Here is a 27,728-nt window from a genome sequence, read left to right on the forward strand (position 1 = left end):
CTCCTCCCTTCTGTGCCCTGTGGAAGTGTGTTTGACAAAGGTAATCTCAGAGAGAAGGCACTGGAGAATTGGTGGTGGGATCATAAACTTCAGGGATAAACTCTCACCTCATTTTCTTAGCCATTACCCCTAAGACATAATTCCCCTTTTACCCAAGTCCTTCAAATTTCAATATGATCTTTCCCCCTGGGCTTCTTTATTCGACTTTTCTCTAAACTCCCTAATTAATTACAAGCCCCTCAAACTGGTCTTTTCTCTCTCCCCCCTATAACTTTCTGTTGAATTAGGGATTGCACTTTTTATATTCTACTTTGTATATGGAAATTATTTTTTCTGTGTGTGTGTGTTAAATTTAGAATTTAAAAAATTTTAATTACTTCCAATTAATCTTGCAGATAGCTTGTTTGTACATTGCTGGCTGCATGTTGTCTCTTCCATAAGATTGTAAGCTCCTTGAGGGCAGGGCCTAGCTTTTGCCTTTCTCTGTATCTTTAGCACTTAATACAATGTCTGACAAATAGTTGGTACATAATAAATGCCTATTAACTGACTACTACCTAATCCTTTGTATATTTACTTTTGCATATTTGGCGTTCACTTAGAGATTTTTGGCTTTTCCTGGTAAGGTGACTATTCTGCATGGGATTATCATTGGTTTAAATAAATATGGGTCTAGCCCCACTTTTGAGGGAGGCTCACTTTTTAGGTGACAAGCAACAGAAATGCCACCAGATCTATCCTCAGACCCTAGCTTGATTTTAGGTACAAGTAATTTCCTATGAGCTGAATAGAAGACGGACACCAATAGTAATAATAGCCCACATAGGCATATGAGGTTGCCTTATAAAGACTATAGATTAAAAACCAGCAGAAATTTGGGTCACAGAATTTTAGAGTCAGGATGGACTTTAGCTGTCATCTGGTACAACTCTAGAGATATGAAGAATGATGCCCATGGTGTGGTCTATGTAGGAGGTACTTGATAAAGAATGAAGATAGAAAAACACTTAGAAAATGGTGGCATCTTCAGAATTTGCACTGATGCTTATCATATTAAAAAAATCATTATGTTTCTCCTGGAAGTGCATAAAACCCAAGTTGTCATCTTAGAATTCATTTATAATTGTGTATGAAAAAATACAAGTTCTTCCCATATAAAAGAAAATTTTTCCCCCAATATATAACAATTGTCACAACTTTGCTGAGATTAAAGACAACATTCGTACCATAGTAAAATCAGGTCCATCTTTTCCAAATAGAAGGGACTCCAATAAACAGCAGAGGGTGGTCACTTTGCTGATGTCCACTTGAGGAATAGCTTGACTGCACTTTTTAGAGACAAACTTTAAGCCATTTTCAACATAACGCTGAAATAGACTTAATAAATATTCCCATGTTTCATCATTCATCTAAAATGGAGAGCAAAAATAACTCAATTGTGTTAGAAGATATCTATAATGATGCATTTCATAATTTATTGCTAGGTAGTACAGTAGAAAAAGTGTTGAGCCTGGAGTCAGGAAGACTTGAGTTCAAATCCAACCTCAGACACTTACTAGCTGTGTGACCCTGGGCAAATCACTTCACTTCTGTTTGCCTGCGTTTCCTCATCTGTAAAATGGAGATAATAACAGCACCTCCCTGGGTTGTTGTGAAGCTTAAAGAAGAAAATCATTTTAAAGTGTTAGCACAGTGCCTTGCACATAGTTTCTTGGTCATCCTCCATTCTTCAAGAGGACCAATGACATCGTGGGTGAAATTTTGACTTGCATGTGAATTGGATTTACGTGAGACAGGTGCACATGGTGGTCAGCCTCATTCTCTCTCTTCCAGAGTCATTGAAGTCCAGTGGCAGGACAAAAGTCCAGCTGCCTGGCAAAAGCCTGGGGTGCAGTGGATGATCTTGGTGTCTTCTGTGTCTGACCAAGCCCTAAGCACTCACAGTGCCTGCTTCTGTCACCTTCATGGCTGATGGAATAAGTGTTCTCATCTGCCCATTCTGCTGGGGAAAATCTTCACATACTTGGGGTAGCCGTCCCCATCGCTCACCGAGTCTGAGTCCTATAGGTTGCTCTCAGCCTGGTTTAGCCCATCTGCCAATACGGTTCACCAGAGTGTGGCTGCTGTGTATGCTTTTTGGAGCCACAGGTCAGAATTGGCTGGCAAGTGGACACCAAAGGTGGATGAGCAGCCCTGAAAAGTGCTCATCAAACTCTCACCCAGAGGCGCTAGTCCCCCCCCCCCAATACCTTATATACCTCCTTTCACAAAGTAAGTGCTAATTAAATGTTCGCTATTACCATTATTATGAGCTGGTCAAACAAGGTCTGGCGGAAAGAACACTGGCTCAGGAGTCTGTTCCCGCCTACAGTTTCCTCATTCGTAAAATTATTGGAGTTGGAATGCATTATCATGAAGGTCCCAACCAGTCACAATTCTGGATCACCAAATCCCTTCTGTGACTGAGTCCTCCCTTTTTCATGGAGTTGACTGCTCTTGGGTGATGGCGAGGAATGCAGACTTTGGAAAGTGAAAGGTAGACTGAGGCAGAAAAAGCAGGAGATGCTCCTGCTCCCAAGGACAAGACCATCTATCATGTGCCTGGGCATAGATGTGAGAGTTTCTCCAGCAGAAGAGTAAGCAAGGTCAAGGGGATTAAGTAGGTTCCCTCATTAACCCTGCAGGGTTGGTGGCAGGACTTCATTCAGCACAACCAAATGAGTAAGCGACATAGAAAGGCTCCCAGGGAGAACATGTTTTCTGTAGCTTTTAGAATGAATAACAAGGAGGCCAGCTGGGAGCTGGAAGTTAGAATTCAATAGCTTCCTCTCCTTGGGTTGGCATCCAGGTCAGTCATTTTTCATTCCCGTCTGGCTCTTTGTGAACCCATTTGAGGTTTTCTTGGCAGAGATCCTGGAGTTGTTTGCCATTTCCTTCTCCAGCTCATTTTACGGGTGGGGAAGCTGAGGCCAACAGGATTCAGTGACTTGCCCAGGGACACACAGCTAGCACGTGTCTAAGTTCCTTAGGCACTTGAACAATGAGGTTTTTTTTTTTCACACTGAGCAAGAATCAGTGAGACTGAACTTCTGTCTGGCAGAGAGCTGATATACAGATGGACTACAGATTCTAATTCAAACGGGATGGACTGGTTGATGGTTAGCGAACTGAAGAAAAGTCATAGTTTGTGAAAACATGGCTAATGCTTTGATATTTCTATCAGCTCTTGTTTCTTTTATCATTCTAATTAAATGCTCTTCTACAATAATATGTAATACTAACTACCCCGGCCTGTGAAAACATGGCTAATGCTTTGATATTTCTATCAGCTCTTGTTTCTTTTATCATTCTAATTAAATGCTCTTCTACAATAATATGTAATACTAACTACCCCGGCCCCTCCACATTCATTCTTACCTCTCTGTAGGATACAAGCCTGGATCATGACAAATGACCTTGGTCAAGTGATTCATTGAAATGCAATTCAAAGGGATGCAATGGGTACAGCTATAGTACGAGGGGGTCCAAGATGATTCATCGGATTGGTGGGGACTCACACCTAAACAGTTAGAAACTTGGTGCCAGCCATGCAAGGGATAGAGGTAAAGGAGCAATTGGCAACCAGTTTCCCGGAGAGCCTGATAGAGAGGAACAGGCAGCTTGATTTCAATCATACCCAAATAGCTTCTCATGTTGAGTATAAGCTACTGTTAGGGGCACACTTGAACCAGCCTGAGCTGGTTTTCAAGATCCAATTGTTAAGTTTTCCAAGTGAGCCTTTAAACCTCAGAAATCAGCAAACGCTACAAATTAGGGCTTATTTTATTGCCGAATTGATTGTCTAGAGTAAGAAAGTGATGGAGAAAATATTAGTGATGCAAGTTTAACTTAATGGTGTGCTGTATGCATGTCTTTGGGGGGGAGGTTAACTTCCTGTTAAGCATTTATCGGCAAAATTCTTGTTACTATATGCTAGACGGTCAAGGTAAAATATAACCTGAGGTTTCATCAATCCTTCGATAAGCACCCTATAATGTCTCAGGTCAGAGGCGATTATATCGGACCCTGATTCTAACATTCCTTAAAAACTCATGCTACAGCAACTGTTTAGAATCTTGTTCTGAGCTATTCCCCCTACAAATGGAAATCTTGCACGTAAGGGGAGCACATCCAGACACACACACACACACACACACACACACACACACACACACACACAGGAATACTTTTCCTCTAGTATAACCCCTTGGTAGTTATCATGTGTGAGAATCCTTAAAAAAAGAACGAACCTCATTTCATTGTGTTTGGGAGTGTTCTTACTGCATAACTACTTCCTATAAAATCTGAAAGCAGGATTGTGGAGGACTGTGGAGAATTTCCAAACATTTACATAGGATGACAAGGGATTAGAGAGGGATTCTTTTTTTTGGGAGGACAATTGGGGTTAAGTGACTTGCCCAAAGTCACACAGCTAGTAGGTCTGTCAAATGTTTGAGGCTGAATTTGAACTCAGGTCCTCCTGACTCCAGGGCCAGTGCTCTTTTCACTGTAGCACCCAGCCGCCCTGAGAGGGATTAGTTCTAAACGAATCAGATTCTCAGTAAGGCTCAAGGTTTTACAATAACCAGTTCCAAATGGTAATAGCAGAAAGTTACCTTATCAGAAAAATTTGATTTCCATGTCAGGACGTATGGTAGCCATTTTAGCTCTTCAGGGTCCACAAAAACCATCCCACAGCGACTGACTGTCGCGGGAGAGGCAACCCTTAGATCTTGTACCTGAGATGAAAAAAAAAGCAAACCTCAAAAACAACTATTTTCATTTATATTATTCACAGTCTGGTTTTACTGACTAAGGATGAGCTGATATCAATTTAAGAGAGGGCAGAGGAAGGAAAAAGAAAAGTGGCAAGACACAAGAGGGGAAAGGAAATCTGAAGGAAAGAATATAAGAGGAACAAGGAGGAGTTCTTCCTCGCCTAGATTGCACGGAGGTACAACTGGCCGAAGCCATGTTTTTCTGCCCCTTTGACCTGCATATTATCTACACACCACATACATAATGCTATGTGTGACAGAGGAGCAGGATTGGGAGTGGGAGCAGGAAGGAGGCCACAATGGGACTTCAATGAAGCCAGGATGTGAACCTGGAGGGCAAGATGATGAAGAACAGAAGAGGAAATGAGCGATGGCAAGAAAAGAGAAGGCAAATGAGCAGTATCGTGGGGATTGGATGACTCAGCTCCACCCCTGGAGGTTTGGGGAAATATCCCGATCAAAGCAAATAATGTCAGGTCTGCTCTGGCTGGACGGACCATTGACAATGCGTTCTGGAACATCCTGGTCTCATTATGCCTTTTACCATGGGACTTAAACCCAGAATATTTTACCTAGATTTGAGTAGAAAAGGTGAAGAGGCACAGAGAAGATCTTGGTCCTTTCCTGGTCAGGGGAGGCGCTTGCTGGCACATCCCAGAGCTGGATCACAGGATCAGATCTAAAGCTAGAAGGGGCCTCAGAGGGCATCTAGTCTAATATTCTCATTTTACAGATGAGGAAACTGAGGCACTTAAAGCTGATGTGATTTACCCAAGGTCCCACAGGTAGTCAGTGTGGAGCCAGGATTTGAACTATGCCTCCCAAGGGCAGTTAGGTGGCACAATGGATAGAGCACTGGCCTTGGAACAGGAAGACTCATCTGCACAAGTTCAAATCTAGCTTCTGACACTTACTAGATGTGTGACCTTGGGCAAGTCACTTAACCCATCTGTAAAATGAGCTGGAGAAGGAAATGGCAAATCAGTTCAGTATCTCTGCTAAGAAAATACCCAGTAGGGTCACAGAAAGTCAGACATGACTGAAAAATGACTTAACAACAATACAACTCCTAATCCACCGGGCCATACTGCCCCTCAAGTAAGTAGATTGTTCTCTTTTGCCATAGGACGTACATGCTTTGGGGCTACAATGTGAAGATATGCTTCAAATCAGTACTACTGGTGGGCTGGAGAGCATCTAGGAGAGGGCAGCCAGCATGGTGAAGGACCATGAGTCCATGCCACAGAAGGGTCAGCTGAAGAAACTGCCTGTGAATCCTCCTTTCCCTGGAAGTCTTTACAAAACATCTGGAAGACCACAGATGGGTGTTCTTTTTTTTTTTTTTTGAGAAGGCTATTTCTTCTGTATGGTTTGGGCTAGAAGACCTGGAAACTCCTCCTGTCCTAAGATTCTGTGACTCTAAGGCAGTGTGTGGCACATGGATTGGTTTAATTGCTAGCCATCCCTGCTAAGGAAATCAAGCTAGGCTTAGGGGGAGGAGGAAATGTTACCAAGTATAAATAGCCTAGTATTCAAATGAATGAATTAATGAAGTAATAAAGAATTTATCAAAGACGATGTGTCATACACTGTACTAAGCACTGTGGAGACAAACAGAATTGTAAGATAACCTCTGTGTTCAAGGAGACTCCATTCTAATGGGGGAAACCACATAGGGAAGGTTTCAGATGCAAGTCAGATGGAAAAGTCTCATGCTTCTTAGGGTGAAGCAGCCAAACAGGTGGTGATGCCTCTTCTTCAAGGTCACATCCTTCAAGGGCTCTCCTCTCCCCTGGTGGTCTGCTTCTGCTATCTCTACTACTTTTGACTATGAGCTCTTGCATTCTTGATCTGGGCTCAGTAGTCTGACATACAACCTGCATCCTTGACCTTCTTGTCTGCTGGCTGCAACAGCTGCACGCCAGATGCTGATCTTCTGATCCCAATCCAGTAAAAATGGACTCTGATTCCTTCCTTGGACCACACTCTGACTTGGATTCACCTTCCTCTGTTTCAGAACTGACCAGCTAATATTCAACCAGCTGGTCAACAAGGACTCACCAATTCTGTGTCTCAACTATAATGTTAAGTGCTAGGGCTGTGAAGAGAAGGAAAATCACCCCATGCCCTCAAAAACCTCACGGTCTAACAGATGAGACAACATGCAAATGACTATGCGCAGACATGATATAGGCAGTATAAAGGAAAAGCAATTTCAGAGGGAAGAAAATCATGGTGGGGAGGACCTGGAAAAGTCTTTCCCAGAAGGTGACATTTGAGGTAAATATTAAAGGAAGCCAGGGAAACCAAGAGGCTAAGGCAAGAAAGCAGAATGTTATAGGTAAGGGACACAGCAAATGCAAAGGAGCAGAGATGGGAAATGGAAGGTCAGGTTAAAAAAACCTTCAAGAGGGTCATGGTTGGTGGATTGTGCAGCACGATTGGTGGAGAGTCAAGAATCAGATGGGAAGGTATGTTAGAAGAGGCCAAAATATGAAGAGTTTTAAATACCAAAGAGAGAAGAAATAAGCTGTTTCAAGATCCAAAGAAAAGGGACAGATCAGCAGAATCATAGAAATCCAAACACCACATCCTAAACTAATATCATCAGCCCAAAATAATGACATACTTTACCTCAAACATCATATGGATGTAAGGGGTGAGTTTAATTCTTTCACTATTAGCTAAACAAAGCATCTTATTATCATCCAAAACAGTGTTCATGTTTTCGATCCAAAGTGCATCCACCGGCCCGTCACTGACAATCCACTTGTGGTCTTCCGAAGTATCATTCACTGCTGCTCGGACACTAAGCGCCATCAAACCATCTTTCCACTCCAAGGTTAAATTGTTCACTTCCCCATACAGCTCACCCATTGTAATGGACTTTGGATTCAGAATATATGTCTTGACTGGCTGATAAAAATAATTTTGGATTCCCATCTTATGCAACACCCCTAAGGTTTCAGCGAGAACCCGGTAAACTGTGGTTTTTCCGCCTCCTGTTGGCCCAACAAGCATGACACCATGTCTTACAAGCATGGTCTCATAGAACTGTATGACTTTGTGGACCATACAGGGCTCAGGCTGAAGCTTTTGTCCATTCATGACTTCTATAATTGTTGACTGCAGAATACCATAATCGTGTTCTGGAATGAGGACTCCGGGGAAAAGATCAGAAATTATTCCACTGGGAAGAAAAACAAAGAAGCAAAATTTAAGTCGAAACATGGTTACCCACTTGGATACTTGAATATTTTTATTTCTTATTTTTTCCATTCAACTTTCATATTTATTGCATTCAAATGGTTGAAAACAATATTTTTTTCTCACTGGTTTCCTTTTTTGCCTAAACTCTTTGAACATTTGAAACACACAACTGCTATGAATGTATAACTATGTGCAAATATGGCACTTGCAATGTACCATGCTATTTGGTATTGTTTCAGATGTTAATTTTGTCTGTCCAACGAGACTGTAAACTCCTTGAGGGAGTAACAATATTTGTCTATCTCCCAGTGTTTCCTTAAATGGTGAATATACAGCAAGTGGTGTACATCCACAGTCAGGGGAGACTAAGTCCCCATATTGGGGCCAAACAAAACATCCTTGCACACACCAATATTCTCATAAGAGAGAGGATGAGCTCCTTCATAATGTTAGCATATCATGGGAATATAGGTCTGTTATTTTTTTTAAGAACACTCTAGTCAAGACACTACAAGAAACTGACAAGGACCTCTCTTTAAGACATAAATAATCTCTCTGAATGCTCAAATGAACAGAAAAATAAAAACCATCCCAATGGTATTGTCCCTCTCTACAATTAAGGCTCTTCATTATCACTGATCTAGCCCTACATCTCTCAGTGGGAGATGTCCACCAGTGAGTCAGTGGAGCAGGACTCAAGCTCCTGAGAGATGAAGGGCTAGGTATTTAGATGTGAGAGCCATCTGCATATGATGATAACTAAACCTATGAAAGCTGACGTTCTCGCCAAGAGAGACAGTAAAGAGATTAAAGCAGAGAACCTTCAGAGGGTGATGCTGGATAGAGTGTGCCTCAGAGTTTGGAAGCAGTGGTTCAAATTCTACCTCTGACATACTCTCTGCAACCTTGGGTGAGTCACTAACCTCTCAGTGTTCCCAGGAAACCTGCCATATTGCAAAACAGTTGTCATTTGCTTGGCAGAAAGGGTTTTCATCCCGGGAGTTCCCTACCTCAGGGAAATTACAGGTGTGGACCATGTCTGTGGGATATATGGAATTTTGCTCTCTAGAAACAGGAGAATTTTATGATACTATTTTCAAGAAAAACAACTAAAAAGAAGACATTTTCCTATCCCATTGATGTTTTATTCTAAGTCAACAGAGAGAACAACTATTTTCTTATGCTACTCAAAAAAAAAAAAAAAGAAAATGACTTTATGACATTACCTGAAGAGAAGGGCGTCATCTGTAAGAAATTTGGGTAAATTGGAATCTCTCAAGGCTCTTATCAACACAACATCTTCATTTAGGTTTGGGTTCTCTCTTTTGAGGGACCTAAGTTTAGGAGACAGTCAAAAATGAGGCTGCTGAGGAAAAAATTAGCAAGGTTACAAAACTTGGGTTTTCCCCCCTTTTCATGGCTTCAGAGAGCAGTGGGTTGTGCCTTAAATGAAGCCTGGCATATTAGTGCTCATACGATCAAGTACAGACAATTGTGCATATGAAAATGTATTGGGATTGTTCCTGATGCTGTATTTTGGCTTGAAGTTCAAGAGGGGAAGTTGGGAAGCCCAGAGTGCACAGACTTGCAGCTAGGAACACGTGGATTCAGATCCTACTTCTTATACTGACTAGCTATGAACAAGTCACTTCATCTTTATGAGTTTCAGTTTCCTCATCTGTAAAAGAGGAATGATCATACCTGTTGTACTGACCCCATAAGACCGCTGAGGTCAAATGAGATAACATACATAAAGCATTACAAATTCAAAAGTATTCGATAAATGGGTATAATTTTAATAATTGTTGTGTTGTATTTACTCTTAGGGGAATGTAGATACATTTGCCATGTTGGACACAGATAGGATGACAAAATAGAGGCAAAGACTGGCTGCAGAAGTCTTATCTTTCCTGATCTCCCTTTAGGCTGGTGGTGCCTTCCTCCTGAAATTATCTCCAATGCATCCTGTATATATCATCTGCACGTATAGAGTTGTTGGCATGCATGTTGTTTCTACCATGAGATGGTGAGCTTTTTGACAGCACAAATTGTCTTTTGCATTTCTTTGAATTTCTCACTTACTACAGTGGCTGTAACAGGGTAAGTGCTTAATAAATGATTGGTAGGACAGGACTCATGGCTTTGGAAGAGGAGACCTTTGGTCAAGAGGAACAGAGCAGATAAAAGGGGGAAGTGAAGTAGGTAGTGTTCTATATTGAGGAGGCACATTTAGGTAAATAAATCTAGGAGCTCTTGGGGAGAAATGCATTTTGGGGAGACTAAAGGGATGGAGAAACAGAACTGAGAGAGCTGTGAGGTACAGACGTATGAACAGAAGTACGACTTGGATAAGGAGCTTGGTAAATATCACCAACCAGTCATGATATTTGGTCGTAGTGACTTTCGTTAGCTAGAGAAGAGGTCACTCTCTTTGTGCCAGAATCAGAACATGGGAAAAAATAGGTGACTTGTTTTTCATAATTTCGCCCTTAAAAAGATGGGACAAATGACTAAGTAACTGCTTTTCTGGACCTAAATCTGACCAATTGGTTGGTGAAGTAGAAATAAAGAAAGCCTAGTGTTTACTCTCCAGGCAGCTTGGCGGTTCAGTAGATAAAGCACCAGTCCTGGAGTCAGGAGGGCCTGAGTTCAGATCTGGCCTCAGATACTTACTAGCTGTGTGACATCTGGATAAGTCACTGTAGCTCAGTCTGCCTCAGTTTCCTCATTTATAAAATGAGCTGGAGAAGAAAATGGCAAACCATTCCAGTATCTTTGCCAAGAAAAACTCTAAATGGAGTCACAAAAAGTCTGAAACAACCCAAATAACTGAACAACAACACAGAGTTTACTATGTGTCAGGTACTTTGCTAGGCCTGACAATACTCATTCTATGTGTTAGATTTACCCCCAAACAGTCTATTATTTGGGCCTTAAAATTCCCTCACATTCTGGTCATTTTATTGTGTTCCTATAAGGAATGTACTTCAGGAGACAGGGTGGGACAATTGGAGATCATTGGTGAAGATGAGAGAGTGGGTAATGGTGAGCCCTTAGTGTTATATTGTGTTGGACAGACAAATAGAGGCCCTTTTGGCCGGCAGTGAATCAGCATCAGGATGGGGTGATACAGCCAATTTTGTGACAGCATTTGAGTGCAATGACATACTTAACCCCACTGGGCCACTTGAGGCCTTCTTACCCAGCCATGACCAAGACAGATTTCACCGCTCTCATGCCAAAGTCATAGTGATCTTGCTGAGAGAGCTGTTCGCTACAAAGTTTATACATTTGAGTCATTTTTCTTGCAAGGATTTTGCTGGATTCAAAACCTTCTGAATATAAAATCACCTAGAACAAAAGAATGTATTATGGAATTTGTGCTATAATATACTGATAACAGTAACTAGCATAGGACTCTAATACTACTGATGTAACATGTTTTCTATAGGAATCTTACTGAGATATTCAATGAAGTCTGTAATATATCTGGGAGCTGTTACATCATTTTACAAGTAAATGCACAAAAAGATTCACTGTCATGGTCCAATTCATACAACAGAAAAGTAGTAGAAATGTTGGCTCCTAACTCCCTCCCTTGAATGACATAATAGGGACAGAGGAGAGATCTGTGACTTCATCAGTAAAAGGAATTCTTCACACGAGGGAACTCCCAGACTCCATCTGCTAAAAGGGTGTCACCTACTCACAACTTAGAGTCTTAGAGAGTTGCCTAGAGTAGAGGGATGTTAAATGACTTTTCCAGAATTACATATTCAGTCTGTGTCAAGGAGGGAAACTGAACCCAGATCCATGGATTCAGAGCTGAAAAATAAAACCTTGCTTGAAGACTTTGCATTTTTTTTAGGAGGGAAATATATATACATATATATTAATATGATACACACATGTATGTATATATTATATGTGCACATATACATATATGTCTAAGTAGACACACACACATATATATATACAATGTGTGTATAGTGAAATAAAGAAGGGAGGAGAAAGTGAGATAAAGAGAAAGAGAGAGAGTAAGAAAGAAAGAGAGGACAAGAAAAAGGGTGGGGAGAGACAGAGACAGAGTTGTGATTTCAACAGTATAAGAAACTCACTCTACCAATGTAGACTGCCACCTTCTTTGCAATGAATATTATTAGAGTGATGCCTGGCACACAGAGAGGCTATGTGACTTGCCCAGGGTCCCACAGACAGTATGCACCAGAAGCAGGACTTAAAGCCAGTTGTTCCTGGCTCTGGAACAAGCTGCCTACCCAGTATTCCATGATGCCTTTCATATATACACAAGTCTGGACAAAAGACTAGATCATTTTAAGCCCACTAGTAATAAAAATAATAAATAGTTAGCCCTTACATTGTGTCTGCTATGTGCCCGGTATAGATGAGCTGCTTTACAAATACTTTCCTCATTTTGAGACTCACAACAACCTTGGGAGGTAGGTGCTATCATTATACTCATTTTACAGTTGAGGAAACTTAGACAAACAGAAGTTAAGTGACTTGCCAAAGGTCACATAAGAATGTCTGAAGTGGGATCTGAAGTACGGTCTTCCTGACTCCAGGCCTTGCATTCTGTCCATTGAACCACCTAGCTGCCTACTAGCACCTGAACCTTCTGTCCAGTTCTACTGTAAAGTACTATTTGATCATAGCTTAAGAAAGGATTTGTGCTTTCCTGAAAATTGCCCTGGTGGCATTTAGATATGCCACCAGTCAATGACAGTAATAGATATGTGTGTATGTATAATAATATTATTATAAATTAATATAGAAGTTAATATAGAAGAGAAACTGTTTAAAGTTTGTTTTATAGTTATTTTATAGTTGGATATAGAAGCCCAAACATGACTTGGTTCTTGTTTAGTCTTTGTTCAGTGGTGTCTGACTCTTTGTGTCCCTGTTTGTAGTTTTCTTGACAAAGATACTGGACTGGTTTGCCATTTCCTTTTCCAGCTCATCTAATTGATGAGGAAACTGAGACAAACAGAGTTAAATGACTTGCCCAGAGTCACACAGCTGGCAGTGTCTGAGGCTGGATTTGAACTTAGGTCTTCCTGACTCCAGGTGTGGTGCTTTGTGCATTTATGGTGCCACCCAGCTGCTATATGCTATATTCTAAATCCCCCTATATGCTAACAATCATTCCCTCTTTATGATAAGTGATCATCTTTACGTGGGAGAAAAAAGGCAGAGGAGAGAGCACTGGCCTTGGAGCTGAGAAAGCATGGATTGCAGTCTTGCCTCTGGTACGTGCAGGCCGTGTGACACTCTACAAGTCACTCAGGACTCCAGGCAAGTGTCTAAAACTCTAAGTTGCAGAGTAGTGATGGCCTACATTGGTTGATGGAGTTTCCTCCTCTGGGAGTTCTTTTTTTTCTTTTTGGAGAGAAGTTGGGGTTAAATAACTTGCCCAAGGTCACACGGCTAGTTTGTGTGTGTGTGTGTGTGTGTGTGTGTGTGTTTGTGTTTGTGTGTGTGTGTGTGCTTTAAGTGTTGAGGCTGGATCCGAACTCAGGTTCTTCTGACTCCGGGGCTGGCACTCTACTCACTGTGCCATCCCTCTGGGAGTTCTTTATACAGATGAAAGCATGTGTCCAGTTCTTCTCTGACCCACATCTAAACATAACAGCCATTTTCATTTTTTCATTTCTCTCCCTATCTTCACCTGTCATCCCTCCTCTCCCTCCCTCTGTTTCTGTTTCTTCCTTCTTCTGTCTGTCTGTCTCTGTCTGTCTCTGTCTCTCTCTCTCTGTCTCTCTCTCTCTCTGTCTCTCTCTCTCTCCCCTCCCCCTCTGTCTTTCACACACACACACACACACACACACACACACACACACATTTGTCAAGGAGGAGAGCAAACCCAGGGTATCAAAATATCCCAGGAACATCTTTGGAGGACCTGACAAATACCGATGAAGTGGCTGGAAAACATTAACTTCAGTAACGTCTAAATTTGCTCTTAATGACACACATTAACATATAAACCTTCACCAAGTTGGAAAGAGTTTGTCTAGAAGGGAACAAACTACAAATGAAATAAATAAAAAGACATGCTTAAAATTCTTACTTCAATGCTCTGTGCTCAAAATTATATTGATTGCAGTGTGAACTTTACCTCTGCGATCAAGGCGTAATTTGGAACCATCATAGCAATTGGTCTAAACAGGGCTTTCAGATTGTCTGGTAATTCAGTCCTTCCAGCATAGCCAGGATTCATGGTGATGAATGCTGCACAGGTCATAACCAACTTTATTTCACGCCCCTCAAACATAAATCGAAAGAGCTGTTGAAAAGAAATGGAGAATTCTATGAATATTTTTGGTTCAGACTTTGGAAGATTTTCAGATAATGTTAGGAAGTTTCTAATATTGGGCTTCACTGTCCCCTTTTCTTGGTTAACTGGCCCCTCACTACTACTGCATGGAAAGACTCCTTGGTTCAGAAGTCAGCAGGCTTCTATTTGCATCTAGCACTAAACAACTGTTTGATGGACCAATCACTTTTACTTCTGTGCCTTGGTTTTCTCATATGTGAAATGGGTGATCTATTAGAATATTCTTCCCAAGGTCATTCTCTACTTGAAAATAAGTAATAAGTAAGCAATATCTGTAATATGATATTTTAGCTATTTGAAGACAGGGCACAGTAATATGTCCTTTCCTTTGGCTGTTCAGCTCTAGCTAGAAGAATAAGTCTTGGAGAAAGACCTTGTGCCTGGATTTATGGAAAAGCTTCTGTGTCTCTCTGTCTCTGTCTCTCTCCTTTCCTTTTGTTTTTTAGGGCAGGACCCACTAAAGTAAAAACTGACCTGCCCCTTTAAGTGGAGTGATATTTTCAAAAATGGAATTGGTGATCACAGAATCTGGGGCAGAGCTTAGAATGCAGAAGTTCTGATTTTGTACCAGCTCTCAGGGGAAACTGAGAAACAAGCTAGAGAGATCTCAGAAAAGGGAACTTGCCAGACCCAAGTACACATGACGTTTTTATCTTTTTAAACAATAATTTTTATGATGAACTAATTTTCTTTTATTGCCTTGGCTACAAAATTAGCAGTAATTACAACAAATGACTAAACAAAATGAGGACTACAGTCTTAAATAGTCACAAAATTTAGATAATTTACATTTTGAGAAAACATAAAATCGAACAAATAGCAACAATAAAACATTTCCTCTCAAAAAAACATTAATTCAAAAATTAAGAAAAACATCAAGAAATAATCTATGGCAAATATAGCTGATAAAAATCTGACATCCAGAATAAATAAGAAATATGCATTTAAGAGTAACAGTCCTTCTGGGGCGGCTAGGTGGTGTAGTGAATAGAGACCGGACCTAGAGTCAGGAGGACCTGAGTTCATTAACACACACACAAAACTTAGCCGTGTGATCTTGGGCAAGTCACTTAACCCCAAATACCCTACCTTCCCCCTTCCAAAAAAAAAGCAAAAAAGAAAGATAAAACAAAGAGTAATAGTCCTTCCTCAGTAGATATATGACCAAAAGATATGAGCCCTGAGTGAGCCCGAGGTTTTAGCCTCAGGGCAGCCTGACCAGCCGCTGGCTGGAGGGACTTCAGATCACCAGCAGCTACGGTGGTTTCCAGAATTATCAACTCATAGATGCTAAGGACAAAGTGAGAGGTCAGTACAGTGTGTACTTTGGGACCTGGGAGTTTGGGAGTGTGGTCAGGCCTTTACCCCCTGGAGGAAGAAGCGGCTTAAGCACCTTGGCTGTGCAGCCGCTGCCACATGGCTGCTTCAGAGCTCCTGGCATGCAGATTGTAGGGGGCCAAGTGACCAGTCTGAGGGGTAATCGTTATTTTTTAACCTGCTTGGATCTGGATTGCTTTCTAAGGTGGAGGTCCTGGGGTGCATGACCAGTTTGCCAGAGAGTGTGGAGGCTTCAGAGAGGCACCCAATAATAGCTACAGCATCTGTGAAGACCCCAGAGATTTGGAAAAAAGCTCCCCTTTCTGGTAGTGGAGTTCTACTGTGGCAAAAAGCTCAAAAGTCAAGTAATTGAAAGGTAACATGGGCAAGCACAGGAAGCAAAGCAAACAGAGGAAACAGACATTAGACTCCTATTTTGGGGACAAAAAGGATCCAAGCATGGAAGAGGAGGAAGACAGTGAAATCAGAACTCCTGCACCAAAAGCTTCCAAGAAAAACATGAGCTGTTTACAGGGCATAGAGAGCTTTAAAAAGGATTTTGAAAACCAAATAAGAGAAGTGGAGGAAAAGTTGGGAAGAGAAATGAGAACAATGGAAGAAAATTATGAAATGAGAGTCAACAACCTGACTGAAGAAAATAATACCTTAAAAATAGACTAACTCAAATGGCAAAAGAGGCTCAAAAATGCAATGAGGAGAAGAATGCCTGAAAAAGCCGAATTTGCCAGATGGAAAAAAGAATCTCAAAAGCTTACTGAAGAGAATCATTCCTTCAGAATTAGATTGGAGCAAATGGAAGCTAGTGATTTTATGAGAAATCAAGATACTATTAAACAGATCCAAACAAATGAAAAAATAGAAGGCAACGTGAAACATCTCATTGGCAAAACCACCAACCTGGAAAATAGATCCAGGAGAGAGAATTTAAAAATTATTGGACTACCTGAAAGCCATGATAAAAAAAAGAACCTAGGAATAATCCTTTAAGAAATTCTCAAGGAAAATTGCCCTGATATTTTAGAACCAGAGGGAAAAATAGAGGTTGAAAGAATCCACTGATCACCTGCTGAAAAAGATCCCCAAAAGAAAACTCCTAGGAATATTATAGCCAGGTTCCAAAATTCCCAGATCAAGGAGAAAATATTACAAGCAGCCAGGAAGAAACAATTTGAATACTGTGGAAACACAATCAGGATAGCACAGGATCACCACTGAGGGACTGAAAGGCTTGGAATATGATATTCTGGAGGTCAAAGGAGCTGGGATTAAAACCAAGAATCACCTACCTAGGAAAACTGAGTATCATGTTTCAGGGGAAAATATGGTCATTCAATGGAATGTTTCAAGCATTATTGATGAACAAAACCAGAGTTGAAGGGAAAATTTGACACTCAGATACAAGAAGCAAGAGAAGCATGAGAAGGTAAACAGGGAAAAGAAATCACAAGGAAGTTATCAAAGTTGAACTATTTACATTCTTACATGGAAAAATGATAATTGTAACTTATGAAACTTTTCTCAGTATGAGAATAGTTGAAGGGAATAGAAATGTATATATATATATACATGTATACATACATATATATATATGTCTATATAGGAGGGTATGTGGGTGTTTGAATACATATGTGAGTGTGTGTATATATGTGTACAGGTATACATAGACAGAGGGCACAGGACAAATTTAATAGGAAGGGATGATACTTAAAAGGTGTAATTAATAGGTGAGAGAGGAATATAATGAGAGGAGATGGGGAGAGACAGAATGGGGTAAATTATCTCATATAGAAGAGGCATGAGAAAACTGTTACAATGGAGGTGAAGAACAGGAAGGCAAAAGGGAATGAGTCAAACTTATTCTCATTGAATTTGGCTTAGGGAGGGAACGACATACACACTAAATAGGGTATCTCACCCTACAGGAGAGTAAGGGGAAGGGGATGAGAGGGGGGATGATGGAAGAGAGGGTAGCCCAGAGGGGAGAGAAGTTGGAAGCACACACTTTTGAAAAGGAACAGGATCAAAGTAGAGAATACAACATGTGGGGAGTTGGATAGTCAGTCTTTCACAATATATCCACTATGGAAATGTTTTGCATAGCTACACATGTACAATCTATATTGAATTGTTTATCTTCCCAGTAAATGTGGGTGATGAGGGAGGAAGAGAATGAATCTGGAGTTCAAAGTTTTAAAATCAAATGTTTAAAAATATATATATTATTGTTATTATTATTATTTTACATGTGACTGGGAAATAAGATACATAGGCACTCGGGCATAGAGATCCACCATGCCCTACTGGAAAGTTGGAGGGGGAATGGGGGAAGATATAGGAAAGAGCAGATTGGGGGAGGGGATATTCAGTGGGATTGCTGTTTTGGGGTTGGTGGGTAGGGAGAAAATGGGGAAAAAATTTGTAATTCAAAATCTTGTGGAAATGAATGATGTAAAGCAAAAAAGAAAAAAAGAAAAAAATTAAGCCAAGTCCACTGGAAAAAAAGGGGGGAGACCTGAGTTCAAATCCTGCCTCAGACACTTGACATTTAATTAGCTATGTGACCCTGGGTAAGTCACTTAACTCTGATTGCCTCACAAAAAAAAAGAAAAGAAAAGAGTGCAAGTGGTTCTGTATCTTCAGGGCTATTCCTTAAATTCATATTCCCAATGTGCAGGAGCTGTTTTCAAGAGAGCTATGTATTGAAAGTTCCTGTGCTTGCTAGTCCCCATTAAATACCCCTGTATTTCTCTTAAGGTAAGTTGGACTTGTCTTGTAGCGATTCAGGTCACCATAATATTCTAGTTGGCTTCATGTAAAAGATTCCAAGACTTACTGGCTGGGAAGGTTGTAAAAGTGGGACCTATATCCTTTCTAACAGAAGTATTTTCAAGCAAATTATCATTGAAACTTTACATACTTATCTGCCAAAAAGTTATGCCAGAGGGAACAGCTGGTGAATCAACAATCTTGCTAGCCACTTGGGAATATTTTCCACCCAACAATATCCTATGTCTTTTTTCTCTGTAGCTCAGTCTTGTGTTCCCTTGAATTGGCTGTGTCCACCCTGGAAATCTTCCAGCACCCAAACCACCTGGTGCCAACCTCCTCAATTAAGTTCCAGTTTAATGATCATGAATCTGTTTCTACTCAATCTTCCCAATCTTGCTCTAAGTCATCCCACTCGATTCAAGGTCATGGGCTTCACAATCCCCCTTCCTTGGTGCTAGCCCTCATCTCTACTGCATGGAAAGACTCCTTGGGTTAGAAGTCAGTAGGCTTCTAGTCTTGGTTCTAGCACTAAACAACTGTTTGATGAACCATTCACTTTAATCTCTGTGCCTTGATTTCCGCATATGTAAAATGGGACATAGATTCTTAGACTATTCCTCCCAAGATCATTCTCTACCTGAAAATACAATTTAAGAATAACTCTTAACAGTTCTGACAAACATCTTCTCCACTACGATATGCACTCTTTGGGTTCCCACTGCCCATTCAACCCATATTTCTACATGTATGAAACCTACCTGCCAGTGTTACAAGGATATGATGAAATAAAATTTGTAAAGAAACTTAACACAGTGTCTAGTGATGGGGTACTTGGGTACTTGTGCCTGGACCCCAATTTTAAAAATCGCATTTCTCCCTAGCCTCAAAATACTATTCCTGACAGTTTTCTCCCCAGCCCAAAGACACTATGCCTAGCAATAACTTATGAGTGGGCCCCAGTAAGACAAACTACCTTTCCCCACAATTACTCATAAGTGGGCCCCAGTAAAACAAACTATCTTTCCTTATCACAAGAACAAAACATTCTCTTGTAAAAACAGGACTATCTTGTGACCACAGAATTATCCTGTATTGATCCCTAAATTCAATCCAGAGGTCAAGCTATAGTCATCAAATATCTTGCTACAGACATAACTGACCAAAAATACACCCCTGAGGAACCTCTTCCCCTGTTTTCCAGTAGTGAATGATACCTTAATTAGCATATCTGCCAGATAATCCTTTACTTTTTCTATAGGAGCTTTAGCATCATTCCTGGTAAATTGTAAGTTCCTTAAGGAATACAAATTCCCCAAGGAGTTCTGCCCACTATATTGATGTTACAATAAACCTTTACTGCCTTGACTTTTTAAAGAATGCTTGAGTCTGTGAATTCATCCCAGACTACCTTCTCCAGTACTCCGGTCTTTTGGGGAGGGGGTCCCTGAACCTCTCAACCCTCCCCCCACCAAACCTCATTACTAGCATATAGGAGACATTTACTAAATGCTTCCTTCCTTCCTTCCTTCCTTCCTTCCTTCCTTCCTTCCTTCCTTGTCAATAACCATTTCTCATCTTGATGCTATTCATACAGTACCACTTATGTTGTCATTCTATTTCGTCTGCCTTTGTTTCTGTTTTTTTAATATTCCTTTTTATTTGTCAAAGATAAATAGAATTAATGCATAGACAAGCATTTATTAAATGCCCACTAGGTGCCAAGTACTATGCTAGGGGATAAAAAGACAAAAATAAAAATCCCTGCCTTTGGGGAGCTTAAATTCCATTAGGGGAGATGACATGCATATATCTACTCATAAACAAAATAAATAAAAGGGCACTGAGGGCAGGGAGAGGGAAGGCACTAGCAGTGGAGGAGACCAGGAAAAGATTCATGTAAAAGGTAGTGCCTGAGATGGAACAAGGAGCTATAAAAGGTGGATATGGAGAAGGTGAACATTCTAGGCACAAGGGAGATTTAAGCAAAGGCACAGAGATGGAAGATGGTGTGTCATAGGTGAGAGGCAGCCCAGTTGGATCACACTCTAGAGTGTGGAAAGCTGAGTAATACAGAGTAAAACTGGAAAAGTCTGTGGGGTCAGGTGAAGGAGTTTATATGTGATCATCATCATAACCAGCTTTTGTAGAGCAAGCACTGTGCTAAGTGCTTTACAAGTATTATCTCATTTGATCAGAGGGAACCACTGGAGTTTGTTGAATAGGAAAATCACCCTGGCAGTTATGAGGAGAATGAATTGGAGGGGGGCCGAGATGCTTGAGTTAGGGAGACCAAGTATGAGACTATTATAATAACCAGGTGATGAAGTCCTGAATAGAGCTGTGCCTGTGTGAGTGAAGAGCAGGGGACAGATGCATCCGATGAGAAGTGGAGAGGGCCCGGGGTTGGGATAGATGGTTTAGGAAGAATGAGGCAGCAAGAGTGGCCTTGAGGCTGCAAACCTCTTAAGTTTTACATCATTCACCTTTGTACCCTTGAAATTCCCTCAGTCTCTGTGGCCTTCTCATCCTGAAACATTTGTCTACCGCTGAGGCCCTCTTCTCCCATTGGCAAGTTCTCCTAGGAATCACCATCGTGAGAAAGAACCCGGGCTAGTCATGCTTCATTCCTCTCTGCCCTGCTTCTGACTGTCTGGACCTGGCCACCATGGCCCTGTGGATACCTTCAGCCACCTCATCCCATCCCACTTTTTAGCTCATATATATATATATATATATAATATGTATGTATGTATATACACATATATGAATATATGTATATATTTTATGTATATATATGCTTTATATATTTTCCTAAAATGTTTTTAGTTCCTTTTATATGCTGTTTATGTATATATCTATACATACATATGTTTTTAATATTTATGCTTTCCTTTTTATACATTGTTTTCCCCCATTAGGATCTAAGCTCTCTGAAGGCAAGGGCTTTCTGCTTACATTTGCGCCCCTAGCTTAGCCTGGTGCCTGACACACAAAGGGGTCAATGCACACTGTGCACGTTGTCTCCCTTCCTCTGCTTATTGGCTACTGCACATCGCTCCTCCATCCCCCCATCTCACTCACATAATAATAAATGATGACAACTATAGCTAGAATGCATGTAGCATTTTGAGGTTTGCAAAATGCTTTATACATGTTATCTCATTTGGTTCATATACAACATCATGTAGGAGTAAGTGTTAGTATTATCCCCATTTTTGCAGAAGAGGAACTAAACTTGAAATTTGGTTATGTGACTTGCCTAAGGTCATTCACATCTAGTAAATGTCCAAGGCAGGATTTGAATTTAGGCCTTCTAGTGCTCTATCTACCTAGAACTAAAATAAAAGGATTGTATATTATCCCAGTAATGATTACAAATTAGTTCCTTGATTTTATTGCTGTGCTATTTCTGGAGGGAAGAAGGAAACTCTTTTCACTGAAGTAAAAAGTATATCCTTGTACCGTTCAATCCTGTGAACTTTGCAGAGCCAAGGTAATCCATTCCCCACGAGTGCATCAAAGCTATGACTAGGCTGAGGCCCTGACAAACCTGAGGTCAGATTAGTGAGCTTGAGCTGGGGTTGGGACGGAATTTGGGTCAGAGGAATGTAAAGTGCCAGAAGAGGGAGGAATGGGGAAGGGGAAAGTGGGAGAGGACAGTGGATGGAGGGATGAGGATGGCTTTGAATAAGCAGCCCTAGATCCATTGCGATGCTGTCTATGAGCTGGAAGACTCATTAGCTATTGCTACCTGTGTAAAAATGGTCTTTGTGGCTGCATTACCATAAACAATGAACATATTGCAGGAAGTGCCATAATGTGGTCCCCAAGTGGCAGTCTTTCAGCACCTTACCTTTGCAGCTTTGGCGTTTCTGATTGTAATCAGCTGCTGAGCAATTACAGACAGAACCTCTATATCGATCCGGTTAAATTCATCAAAACAGCACCAGGCTCCAGACTGAGCCAAACCACTGAAGAATCTCCCCATCATCTGGAACAGAAAGAACATCGTTTCACCAAGAGTAGCCCATGCCAAATTTGGCTTGATTTTAGTTTTAATTAATCTAAGTAAAGAAGGAGTTGGGCTCTGCAGGTGAGAAATAGTTGAATCTTGGAATGAGATTGATACCTCTTAAAAACAGTACTTGTAATCCAATTTCCAGGTTCCTGTCTAATTTTCATTCCTTTCTACAAATGTCTTCTTGACTACAGCCTGGGTTTTGATGGCCTTCAAAGCCTCCAGGTTCGGTGGTCTGTCCAATGCTCCACCTAGGTGCCTGGCAGGGAAGTCAGAGATCATCTAGGTTCTTCTCATTGACAAGTACAGGTGTGACTGTACTCAAATCCAGTCTCAGATACTTACTAGTTGTGTGACCCTGGGCAAGTCACTTAACCTTGTTTGCCTCAGTTTCCTCATCTGTCAAATGACCGGGAATCTGATTAGAGTGGTTTTGGACAGTCCATGCGAAGTCCAGACTCAGAGAAGGCATCTTTCATTCTCACCTTTATTCCCTTGCCCTTACTTTCCACTCTATCCTTCAACAGCAAAAGGACAAAATCAGTAGGACCAGCAGTGAGAAAGAAAATAGTCCTATGTAAGCTGGGGATAGAAGCAAACGAGCCACAAAAAACTGTCAAATCACGCACTTTGAGGCTTGGCTATGAAATCTGGACTGTAGCAACACAGAATCATAGAACTGAGGTTGTACACTGAATAACCACTCAGCTAAACTGTTACAGAAGAGGATGGACTATATGACCTCAAAAGCCTTCAGAATTGTAACTCTCCACAAAGGATGCTTTTAGACAGGTAAGAACTTAAAACATCTACTCATCAAAGGTTGGTGTCCTTAGAAGTTATTATATGTGGTTAATACAGAAGAATTATTGACCTTTGTATGCCCAGTGTTTAGCAGAGAGCCTAGCACATAATAGATACTTAATAAATGTTTGTTGATTGACTGTTTGGTTGATTGTGAGGCATGTACTGACTGCCATGTTTTGACCATTTTGGAAAATCTCAGAATGGCAAAGCTAACAAGCTTAGGCTAAAAATGAGGAAACTACTGAAAAAGTGTGGTAAACTATGATGAGGGCAATTAGGATGGTTATTGTCTTAGTGGAGAAAAGGGGGCAAATGTGGGAAATGTTATAGAGGCAGAATGGACAAGACTCAGAAACTAATTAGATATGGCAGGGCAGGAGTGTGAGAGCACAGAAACGGAGACAAGTCCTAGGCTGTGAACCTGAGTGAGTGGTAGTATCCTTGACAGAAATAGAAAAGGTAGGAGAAAAAAGGAAGTCACTGGGTGGTGCCATAGTGCACAGAGCATCAGGACTGGAGTTAGGAAGACTCATCTTCTTGAGTTCTAATCCAGTCTGAGACTTACTAGTTGTGTCAACCTGGGCAAGTCACTTAACCTTGTTTGCCTCAGTTTTCTCATCTGTCAAATGAGCTGGAGAAGGAAATGACAAATCCTTCCAGTATCTTTGTCAAGAAAACCCTAAATGGGATCCTGAAGAGTCAGACATGATTGAATGACAACAACGAGAGGAGAGGAAGATTTAGATTAAAAGGAGAAGATAAATTCAGTTTTGGGCATGTTGAACTCGAGATGCCTAAGGGACTTCCATATGGAGATGTCCTAAAATAATGGCAGTACTCTACCCTTGACACCAGGCACCCCCCACCCCCAAGACTTCATCCTCACTTCAAGTTCGAGCTGTTATTGATGAATATCTCACACGAGTCTGTGATAGTAATGGCAATTAAAGATTCCCCTGTGTTGGCTTGGTTTTCAAATTGATTGTGTTAAAACCCAGAGCTTGTTAATCACAGAGTCTCAACACAGCACAGAACCTTTGCTGAAGTTTTAAAACAAGGCAAAGTGATTCTGGAAGGACCATTTGTGGTGGTGGCTAGAGTCGCCCCCATGCCAGGTACTACTGGTGTCCTGTCTGTCTTCCCCCTCCCTCTGCCTCCTGTTGTGTCTTGTCCCTTTTAGATTGTAAGCTTGATGAGGGCGTAGCACAGTGCCTGGTATATCACAGGCACTGAATATTTATTGGATTAGACTGGATTGTCTCTTGGGAACAGACTTAAGCTGGCTCTGCACACCCCTGGTTTAGGCCCCTGTTACCTCCTGACTAGTTTTTCAATAGGCTCCCTCTTAGTCTCCCTATCTTAAGACTTTCCCTTCTCTGGTCCTAAAACACAGACTGTGGACCTGTGTCTCCCATGCTCAAGAACCTCTGATGGCTCCCTATTGCCTCTGGTATAAAACACAAACTCCTCCATCTGGCTTTCACAACTTGACTCCCATCATCTTTCAAGGTTGATCCATCACTCCCTCTTTCACACTGCATTCTATGTGCTGTTAGACCTTGAGCCCCTGATGGCGAGGACTGTTTCTGACCTTCTTTGTATTCCTCAGCACTTAGCACAGTGCCCAGAACACAGTAAACCTTAGTTAGAGTTTGCCGAGTGACAAATGAACTGTTCCTGACAAACTGCCTACTTGCCATTCTTTGTATGTGACTTTCTGTCTCCCACCTCCATGTCTATGATGACATTCCTTTTCTACCTGCCCCTCTTGGAATCCCTGGATGACTTCAAAGGTTACTTCAGCTTCCACCTCCAACAAAACCTCCTTCCTGAGTCTCCTGACCCTACCTCCCTATAATGTTAATGGGTTAGGAAGATCTTTCCTGCCCATTAATAGGCCTACGTGACCTGCTTTGAGCCCTGGCCCAGCTCACAGCTGTGATACATTCTGAGTTACAGAGCCTACTGGGGGAGGGAAGCTGGCTTGTAGGAAGGCTTTCACACCTTTTGCAAATTTCTATTTAGGCACTGAGTCAGGAGGGTTGTGGTGTCTTCTGGCTCTGAGAAGTGTATATACTATGAGCTGGTATTTTGCTTTGGGGGCTCACTTATGAGAGGGATCTTGTAGTTCCCTGGTCAAGATTCTAAGTGGCTGCATGTTCAGAGCTCCCCAACTACTCAGATGTAAAGGCTCTCTCGATCCAGGGATGTATGTAAAGTGTATAGCAATACTGCTTTGATTCAGAGTCCTGCAGTCAGAGCCCTGTCTGTTGGTCTTTATTTTTCAGCTTGTATTTTCTCCGTTTGTATTTTCTCTGAAGTTCAGGGTGCTGACTTTTCCCCTAAACTAGTGAATGTATTAAAAAGAGATTGTTGATCCCTGAAAAACTATATTTCCTAGTAAAGCAGACCTAAGAAACTGTGCTAGTAGCCATCCTGGGTACTAGCCAGTGTGGTTGCTGCTACACTCCCTTATGTTGTTTCTATTTCGTATTTACTTGTATAGAGGTTATTTCTCTCTAGTTGAATGCAAGCTCCTTGAGGGAAGGGACTGTTTCATTCTGTCTTTCTATTCCCGATACCCAACATAGTAACTGGCACACAGTAGGTGCTTAATCAATGTTTGAAAGACTGAATTGAACTGAATCAAAAGGCAAAAGAAGTTATTGCTGAGAATGTTAGCACAACCTTCTTGATTAAAAAACACCAAATAATGGGAAAACAATAGAAGACTAAAGAATTCCCCAGCAAAGAAAAAAAGAAGAGATAAAAAACTTAGGAAAGCTTCATAGAGAGTGGGCTAAGTATATGCAAAAAATAAAAATAAGTGCTCTATGGGAAGGCCAAAGAATGTATAATAATGAGATATTCAGCAAAAGTATAATTGAAATTTGGTTACTGATGGACATAGAACACTTAATAAATGTGACACAGAACACCAAGATCTAAAGAAAAAAAACCACAATTGCAATTGACCCAAAGGGAAATAGAAAGATGGAGGATTTTAAGTTGTCGCATATTACCAATAATGATTTGTATGCAGTGGGATCGTCAGAGGGCAGACAAAGAAGTGGGCCTATTATGCAGAGAGAGTGAAGAATAAGAAATGGATGTCTTGGGATTTTACTAGTTATCCATAAAATAGGAAAAGAACCAGAAGATGGCTACCATGACATGTTAAATCAAAGCTTCTGTGATGCTGCTCCCAAGTTTCTGGCATGGAAATTAATAGGGCCTTGACTTTACAAGGTGATTAGAGCTTAGGCTTAGGATGATGGCCCTTGAGACACACTAAAGAGTTAGCTCCTAGTTGGCAATTTTGCTAGGATTCCTGGAAAAAGTGATCTTATTACTTTATATCCCGAAGCCACGTGTGAGTTAGTCCATAATAATCATGATGCTATAGTCAGCGCCCCCAGCATCAATTTGGCAGCACTTTTGATCATCTCCTAGGTAATCATGGGTATCTGAAGACAGAAACGTCTGCAGGATGCTACTCTGCCTATACTTGCCCTTCATTTCTTTACACCACAAAAGTTAGTCTCTTCTAGGAACTATGAAGCTAGACCAAGTGGCTCATGCAATGCTGGTTCATATCTTGGTTCTTTTCAGTTTCATCTCTTTTTTATTCCCATAGTTAAACAATGTAAGGTAGTTGTTTCTTAAGATGATGTTTAAGATCAGAGAGTGCTTTTGTAGAAATAAAATGTATCCAGCTGTGACAGGAACTTAGCTGTCCCTGAGGAGGGGCAGCTGGACCTAGGAAGCCATTGTGAGTGGGTTGGAGTTTATTCCAACTGAACCTAGTCCCCCTTGGCTCAGCCCACCCAGCTTCATCCATCATGGCACAAGTCCCATTCCAGTCTTATAAAATTACTAGACAGTAATGAAAAAACCAACAGAATTAAATAACAGCATTCATATGCAGACACTCTACCTTATAGTCCAAACCATCTGAACAGTTAAACACCACACACTGAATAGCCAGAGCTTTGGCCAGATCTTTTGTGGTCTCTGTTTTGCCTGTGCCTGCAGGTCCAGCCGGAGCTCCCCCAAGGTCAAGCTGCAGGGCTCCCATCAAACAGAGGTAACAGCGATCCTGAAGAAATCAATAGTAACATGTATTTATTAAGCACCTACTGTGTGTTAAGTATTGACACAAAGAATGGCAAAAGACAGTCTCTGCTCTCAAGAAGCTCCCAATCTAATGGTGAAGACAACAAGCAAACAACTATGTACAAACAAGTTATAGACAGGGTAAATTGAAGAAAATCAACAGGGAAAAATGATATCTGGTCAATTTTATAATTTCCTTCCTTTCTTCCTTCCTTCCTTCCTCCCTCCCTTTCCTCCCTCCCTCCCTTTCTTCCCTCCCTCCCTTCCTTCCCTCCCTTTCTTCCTTCCTTCCTTT

The 27,728-nt window shown here is 41.2% G+C and overlaps 1 protein-coding gene across 1 annotated transcript in view; it reads right to left on the reverse strand.

Annotated features, from left to right (window-relative positions):
* DNAH6 (dynein axonemal heavy chain 6) overlaps positions 1–27,728 on the reverse strand; it is a 252,951-nt gene that overhangs the window by 131,752 nt on the left and 93,471 nt on the right. Inside the window, exons 28-35 of the mRNA XM_069067144.1 lie at positions 27,255–27,416; positions 22,346–22,483; positions 14,167–14,334; positions 11,230–11,378; positions 9,254–9,361; positions 7,452–8,007; positions 4,656–4,778; positions 1,227–1,409 (exon numbers count right to left, since the gene is read on the reverse strand). Coding sequence (XP_068923245.1) covers positions 1,227–1,409; positions 4,656–4,778; positions 7,452–8,007; positions 9,254–9,361; positions 11,230–11,378; positions 14,167–14,334; positions 22,346–22,483; positions 27,255–27,416 — 1,587 coding nt within the window. The remainder of the gene's footprint in view (positions 1–1,226; positions 1,410–4,655; positions 4,779–7,451; positions 8,008–9,253; positions 9,362–11,229; positions 11,379–14,166; positions 14,335–22,345; positions 22,484–27,254; positions 27,417–27,728) is intronic.

This window comes from Petaurus breviceps, unplaced genomic scaffold (assembly GCF_028583685.1).
Source record: "Petaurus breviceps papuanus isolate PSGF00001 unplaced genomic scaffold, PetGlider_PUasm1.0 139, whole genome shotgun sequence".
NCBI lineage: Eukaryota > Metazoa > Chordata > Mammalia > Diprotodontia > Petauridae > Petaurus > Petaurus breviceps.